Here is an 8,252-nt window from a genome sequence, read left to right on the forward strand (position 1 = left end):
ACATGTGCGACCCGAATTTTAAGTGCAGGACTTAAGTTGAAATTTTACTAAATTTGGAAATTAAAAAGCTTATATTTCATAAATTAAGAGTTTCCCAGAGCTGCGGATGATAATTTTGTGATTTTTAGGACCCCCTCTACCCCAACAAATCAACAAAAGTTTGAAAATCGTGGCACCTTATTCAAAATATTCCCCAATGAGTGCTTATATTCAAATTGTCGATAGCTTCTAGCTGCGACAATGGTCGCTTACAATGTGCTCGACTGCTAAGGAACTGTCAAGTACACAGCAGCCATAGTGTACAATTACAAGTGTGTTGACTTATCTGTCAAGCATTCTGACAGCCACTCGCTGGATTCGGAATGACAGCGAATTCAAAATGGATACCATTAGCGAATGCGCCGAATGATTGAAAAATTTAAAAAGTCGATACGATTGGTAGTCAAAAATGTTGTCGTTGAGCCCAAAAATGCGACTCTGGACCTAAGATTTCCATCAGGTGAGCGAGGCTGTTTGTAGTTTTGACGTTTATCGCTTAGTGAACACACTTGTATAGGTACACTATGATCGCTTAGTGAACACACTTGTATAGGTACACTATGACAGCAGCTGTAAATTACTATTTGTGCTTTTGGTGTTAGAAGTAAATGTGGCTATATTCAAATATGTGATATTAATTATTTTGATTGAAACGGCTGTGTAAATTATAATTAAAATGGAGAACAAGAGACGAAAGCCAATAAGATTGATTGATTTGAATTTAGATTGTCTCCTGCGAATTTTCGATTTTTGCAGCGAGCAAGACTGTCTGAATTTATGTCGGGCGCACAGGTTCCTTCGTAATGTAATCGAACAAAATATTTTTTATATGAAAACCTTGGATGTACTTATGTGCGGACATCGTGATTCCCCTAGGATTTCAAAAAGGTATGTTTGGTACTCTGATAGTCGACAAAATTTAAGGTTTCACATGGGTGGAATCTGCAAATTTGGGTAACGCACCACCTAAATTTGTTCAAAAGTTATCAAAGGGGGCATCAAAATACGCGTTCGGACCTTCGATTGGTAAAAGTCTAAAACAGGGGTCGACTGCTAATACGCGTCCAAAAATATTGAGAGGTGTCAAAAACGCGTACTGACATCTACAACAATAATCCAAAGGCGGAAAACTAAAATTTTAACTCAGTCAAAAGTTAATAACGAAAAAACGAAAAGTGACCCCGGGTCCGTCACAAACCGGTGGTGGGATCCATAGTATTTTTGCGCAGAACACCCTTATGTTGTTGTTGTTGGTGTTGTTGTTGTTGTTGTAGCGATAAGGTTGCTCCCCGAAGGCTTTGGGAGTGTTATCTATGTGATGGTCCTTTGCCGGACACAGATCCGGTACGCTCCGGTAACACAACACCATTAAGGTGCTAGCCCGACCATCTCGGGAACGATTTATATGGCCACATTCAACCTTCAGGCCATCCCTCCCTCCCCACCCCCAAGTTCCATGTGGAGCTGGGGTCGCCATAGCCTCATCTGTTAGTGAAACAGGATTCGCCGCGGATAGGTGAGGTTGACAATTGGGTTTGCAGAAGCTATATATTACGCTGGCAAACTGAAGGGGTTGCGCTACACAGCCCCTTGAATCTGGTATTTTAGTTGTCTCTTACGACAGACATACCTACCGCGGGTGTATTCTGACCCCCTTACCCGCTGGAGGGTTGGGGGTGTTCGGCCGCCCGTATAAAAAATCACCCTGGCCGGTCCACCAATGGGGTGGGATCAAAAGGAAATGCGTGCAAAATCCTTTGGTACACAAACTTTTTTTTTCAGTGCACAACAACATTACAACAACCACCTTCGGATTATTGTTGTAGAGGTCAATACGCGTCTTTTGACACCTCGATATTTTTGGACGCGTATTAGCAGTTGACCCCTGTTCTAGACTTTTACCGGTTATATAGTTCCATGAGGCATTTGGTCGCCAGCTAATGGAACAGAATTCACCATGGGTAGGTAAGGTTTACAATTAGAGGTTATAAATATCGCTGGGAACCCCTTGAAAGTGTTGTGCTACGCAACCCCTTTAACCCCAGGGTCCTTTGCCGGATATGGATCAGGTACGTTCCGGTAACAAGCACTCTTAAGATACCAGCCCGACCATCTGGGGAATCTTTAATATGACCACGTTCAATATTCTAGGTCAAGCCCTCCGCGATATATGTATCCTCAGGAGATTGTTCCCTTCCAATTGGTAGGGTGCTGTATGATGTAAGTATTCCCGTTGTTGTTGTTGTTGTAGCGATAAGGTTTCTCCCCGAAGGCTTTGGGGAGTGCTTATCGATGTGATGGTCCTTTGCCGGATACAGATCCGGTACGCTCCGGTAACACAGCACCATAAAGGTGCTAGCCCGACCATCTCGGGAACGATTTATATGGCCACATTCAACCTTCAGGCCATCCCTCCCTCCCCACCCCCAAGTTCCATGTGGAGCTGGGGTCGCCAGAGCCTCATCTGTTAGTGAAACAGGATTCGCCGCGGATAGGTGAAGTTGAGAATTGGGTTTGCAGAAGCTATATATTGCGCTGGCAACCTGAAGGGGTTGCGCTACACAGCCCCTTGAATCTGGTATTTTAGTTGTCTCTTACGACAGGCATTCCTACCGCGGGTGTATTATGACCCCCTAACCAGCTAGGAGAAAAGTTATCCCGTCATTTGAACCTACATAGGATCATCGGTATGGTAAGCTCAGCACACTACCTCCATACCACGGTTGCCGCTACAACAATAACATTTATATTCATGTCCCCAAGGAGATTTATTTCGGAGACTCTTTGTCTGCCGTTCATGTTATAACTAACGAGTTGATTATAATTAACAACTGAGTGCCTTTCGTAACAAATTTTGTATTCAATAAGAATATTTATTATTTATTTATGGCTACATATTTTCACATCACTTCATTCATAAAAATTGAAATAGGTTTATCAAGCGACTTATTACAAATTCGTATGGAAATGTTATTTTGAAAAATTTTACACACCTTTACTGTTAGTTCTGTATTTTTTTCACTGTTGTACGTAAATGTGTCTCGTCTTTAAGTTCTCCATATTTTAAGACGTTTTCTTTAGATAGCTCTTTAACAGGCTGCTTTATCTTTAAGTAAATATTTTTGTTAGTCAGTGTCGTAATTTAAACGGTAATAGTCTAGAACAGGGGTCGACTGCTAATACGCGTCAACAAATATCGAGAGAGGCCAAAAAACGCGTATTGGCCTCGACAACAATAATCGGAAAATACAAATTTTAATCCGAAGGCGGAAAATAAAAATTTCAACTCGTTCAAAAGATATTAACGAAAAACCGAAAAATGACCCGTGGGACCCTTCGAAACCGGGGGTGAGATCCATAGTATTTTTGCGCAGAACACCTTCCTGCGTTGGCGGCCTTCGGCCGCGCTTATAAAAAATTACCCTGGGTTGGTCCAACACCGGTTTGGAGACCGGAGATGGCGATGTTTATCATTTTATTGGATACATACCAATTAATGGACCTTTATATGAATTTGATGGTTTGAAACAAGGTCCATTGGATTTGCGCGCGGCATCTTCCGAACAAAATTGGATTAATGTACGCCCCATAATTGAGAAACGTATGCAAAAATGTAACGAAGGTGAAATACATTTTAATCTTATGGCCCTAGTGTCCGATAGATTGAAAATATATCAGCAGAAAATCGATAAAATGTTGGCGACTGCTGACGATGCTATAGATACTGGAGATGGTGAAGATCGTCAGACGGAAATAACAAAATTGCGTTCAAAAATTCAATATGAATGCGAAAAACGGAAACGCTAAAAGATTGAAATAATTCAGCGTAAGCAAAATTATTTACCATTCATCGTTGAATTACCTAAAATTTTGGGAGAGCAAGGTCAATGAATGCCCATATATGAAAGGCAAAGCTGCTGTATCTAAAAGCAAATCTTAAGCGTTGCGAAATGTATCTATTTTAAACGCTTGACGCATGCACGGCCGTTGTGAACGAATTTTGTAATTGAAATTTAAGTAAGTTCCCGATAAGCTACAAGCTTGAAACTTGGAACATAGTTCAGAACCCGACGACAATGCAATAATAAGAAAAAAAAAATCGCCGCTAGGTGGCGCAAGGATCGAGATATTCACAAATATCGTATTTGTGGTCCGATTTAGCTCATATTTGGAAATCATATTTGACATACAGAAATAGAAACCGCTTTAGTAAAAAAAATTCACGCTAGGTGTCGCGAAAATTGAGATATTCAAAAAACTCATACTTGTCTGTCCGATTTGGATCTTTGAACAAATATTATATACAGTCCGGTAGAAGTGACGTCAAAATACTTTGGAGCACATAAGTTCAAATTTTGCTAGTGAAATTTCAGTATAAAAATTCTAGCCCCGTTAGAAGAGACGGCAAAATACTTTGGAGCACATAAGTTCAAATTTTGTTAGTGAAATTTTATTACAAAAATTCATTTCCCGGTAGAAGTGACGTCAGAATACTTTGGAGCACATAAATTCAAATTTTGTTAGTGAAATTTCAGTATAATAAAATAAATAAAATAAAATTTTTAAGTTAAACGATTTTATTGAAAGCAATACTTACATTAAGTAATAATAATACTAATAGCGTTTTCTTTTCTGGCTATAGTGTTACGCTTTTTGTACGTCGCGCAAGGGTTGTTCTTCTATTCTAAAAAACAGGCAACGTCTTTACGTGGTATTTCGTTCTTTTGTGAAAATTGTTGCCTACTCGCAACGCAAAAGTGTTTACCCTGTATAAAATGGCGGTGTGGCTGTGCAACTCTGTGAAACTCTCACTTCGCTCTTGAGTTCCACATATACTCTGTTAATATGAGTGCAGATCAAATACCAGATTGCGCATTCACGAGTTCAAAATTGCTTCGTTCTGCGCTGCTACGTTACAGTTGACTCTTTGAGCGAATGAAAGAGAGAGAAAAAAACAAGAGCTAAAGGAAGATGACGTAATAATCGCCCATAAAAAAGAGATGATCTAATGCAGAGCCGGTCACACAAATACTAAAACAATTGCATAAGTGTGTGTAAAAATTAAGTGACAACTCCCCACAATATGTTGGCGTCCACATAGAGAGACAGCCATTGATTGACCCCGCCCGATTTTCCAAGTGGGAACATCTTGAAAGATGTATGGCATACGTTAAGCGTTTTGTAGAGCGCTGCAAAGACAAGACACGAGGAACCAGAAGCTCGACAACGGTATCCCTTACTTTAACCTCCGAAGAACTACACTGGATTCAATGCTTCCTTTATCGGCTCGCTCAGGCCGATTCATTCCATGAGGAGTTTAAGTCACTTAAGGGTGACATAAAGTTTTTTTTACTAAAAGATAGTGCTTTACGAAAGCTGTCACCCTTTATTGATCAAGAGGACCTCATACGACAATGCAGTCGCCTAGAGAAGGCGCCAATTAAGGATGCAGCAAAAAATCCAATAATCTGCCTAAAAACCATAAAGTTACGCAACTCGTTATTGAATGGTATCACCGCAAGTATAAACACGTCCTTCACGAGACTGTAGTGAACGAAATATTTCAACGATTTTATATACCCGGCTTGCGACGAGCATTACGTACAGTGCGTCAAAATTGTCAGTATTGTAAACTGCACTCCACTAAACCAGTTCCACCACGAATGGGAGTGTTACCAGAAGCACGCCTATCGCCGTACACACGACCGTTTTCATTCGTGGGAATAGATTTGTTCGGACCATTTCTAGCCACCGTCGGGAGGCGTACAGAAAAGCGATATGGAGTCTTATTTACTTGTATGACATGCAGAGCTATACACGTCGAGATGGTGTATTCCTTATCTATGAATTCATGTGTGACGGCTATCAGAAACTTCATGAGTCGAAGGGGAATGCCAATACAGGTGTTCACTGACAACGGAACAAACTTAGTGGCGGCGGAAAAGGAGCTACGGGAAGCGTATCAAAAACTGAACGTACCAGATCTACAAGCTCAATTTACGAGCGCTGAAATGAAATCGACCTTTATTCCCCCTGCAAGCCCTCATATGGGCGGCGTCTGGGAACGAATGATACGAACATTCAAGAACGTCTTGTACCGCGTTGTGACACCTGAAACTAAGCTTAGTGACGAAAAGTTAAATAACTTATTTGTAGAGATTGAGAATATTGTAAATAGCCGCCCCCTCACATACCTGTCATTAGAGACCGCAGAACAAGATGCACTAACTCCTAACCATTTCGTGTTGGGAAGTTCATCCGGACATAAGCCACCAGGGCAATTTTCCTCCGAAGATCAATATGTCAGTCTTGGCGGCATTTTCAATATTTAGCCGATAAATTTTGGAAGAGGTGGGTAATGGAGATACTCTGACCAGAAGAACCAAATGGTTCGAGGAGGTGAAACCAATCAAGAAAGGCGACGTAGTAATAATTACCGACCCAAACCTACCACGCTATTCATGGCCTAAGGGCATCGTTGAACAAACGTTCGAAGGAAAGGACGGTCAGGTCCGCAGTGTCATAGTACGTACATCGGCTGGCGATTATCATCGTCCAGCAGCGAAAATAGCCGTACTTGATGTGAAAGGTGATATTAGCGGTGACGTTGCATCGGGCTAGGGTATTATCTCCCTAGGGTTGCAATACCGGGGGAGAATGTTGCAACACCACCTTACATTTAAAACAAGAAGTGTGGCAACACTAAAATGAGAATGACAACCATAAATGAAAGGACAACCATTTTGTAATGAAGACGTATATCAACGCCAGAACGACTGAATAAAACAAATATTTATCTTTTTTTTAATATTATTCATTTTAACGGAAAACTAAAGTAAGAAAATGTTGTATTAGAATATGGAAATATTGTAACCATTTTTCTTTATTAAACATTTTTTTAAAGCTTCTGTAAACACAAATTTGCGTCTTATTTCTGGTGTGACAGTTGCTATTAAAAGTTGGTGGACCAACAAATACTTACATTAGGTAGTAATAATACTAAAAGATAGAAAATAATTAGGTTGGTTCTAGGTACTAGTCATCACACTCCTCATCAATCTAGGGTGTTGATCAGACAATTAAATAAAAGCGTTGGGAGCGTGAAATTCCTAAAAATGTGAGGCGTAGCAAAACCTGATTAAGGTTCGGTTGGTTTTACTTATGACTATCAATAGAAATTTGACGCGTCCAACGCTTTTATTTAATTGTCTGATCAACACCCTAGATTGATGAGGAGTGTGATGACTAGTACCTAGGACCTACCTAATTATTTTCTAGCTTTTAGTTTTATTAATACTTCATGTAAGTATTGTTTTCAATAAAACCGTTTAACTTAAAAAATTTTTTTATTATTTTATTTTCAAGTTTTAGTCTTTATTTAATTGCCTATTATTTCTAATTCTATTTAGTTTATTAGTGACTCATTATTACAAGGACTCTGTCCTGACAATTTGTTACAATCTAAGTCCTCAATACATAATCCTTCCAAAGACTACTCGACTCTGCGCCACGTATGCTTGTCCCTCCTCCAACTCCAAAATATTTTGATGTCACTTCTGCCGGACGTATGTAATATTTGTTTTGTGAATATCTCGATCCTTGCGCCACCTAGCGGGGATTTTGCATTGTCATCGGGTTCTGAACTGTATTCCAAGTTTCAAGCTTGTAGCTTATCGGGAAGTTACTTAAATTTCAATTACAAAATTCGTTCACAACGGCCGTGCACATGATGGAATTATAGAAGGTGGCGGATGTAAGCAGTTTCTCGCTCTAACGCCGCCATCTTGAACGCCCTTAGAAATAAGAATGTTGTCGCTTCACAAAACTACTTTTTTATTCAATGGAAAACGTGTATGTAAAACATTACAAATCGTTTTTTCTAAAAAAATATACAACGGCATCACTTTTTTCTCAAATTCCGTTTTCTGTTGACTTTTCTATTATTCAAACTTATGACAATTCTCATACAATAATTTTGTTAATTCAACAAAATTATTAAAATCTGCACATTTTAGGCGTTAAATGCTGGTAAGATGCATTGTAGTTTAAATAATACAAATGGTAATTGTTTTAAATATGTTTTTACAGCTTCCTTTGTGCGTTTTGTTGGTACCGAGAGACGGACATGTGGACATTTTTATTTTTAAGCATGATGCTGAATGAGAACATGTCTGGGCCACCGACAGAGATATTTAGGCTCAATGAATGCAAGA

General features: G+C 39.6%; 1 protein-coding gene across 1 annotated transcript in view; it reads left to right on the forward strand.

The window, feature by feature from the left end:
- Positions 1 to 574: 574 nt before the first annotated feature.
- The window catches only part of LOC137252328 (F-box/WD repeat-containing protein 4), a 76,228-nt gene continuing 68,550 nt past the window's right edge, over positions 575 to 8,252 (forward strand). The window contains exon 1 of the mRNA XM_067787868.1: positions 575 to 927. Within this exon, the coding sequence (XP_067643969.1) occupies positions 716 to 927 (212 nt within the window). The 5' untranslated portion in view covers positions 575 to 715. The remainder of the gene's footprint in view (positions 928 to 8,252) is intronic.

This window comes from Eurosta solidaginis, chromosome 5, assembly GCF_040869045.1.
Source record: "Eurosta solidaginis isolate ZX-2024a chromosome 5, ASM4086904v1, whole genome shotgun sequence".
Classification (NCBI taxonomy): Eukaryota; Metazoa; Arthropoda; class Insecta; order Diptera; family Tephritidae; genus Eurosta; species Eurosta solidaginis.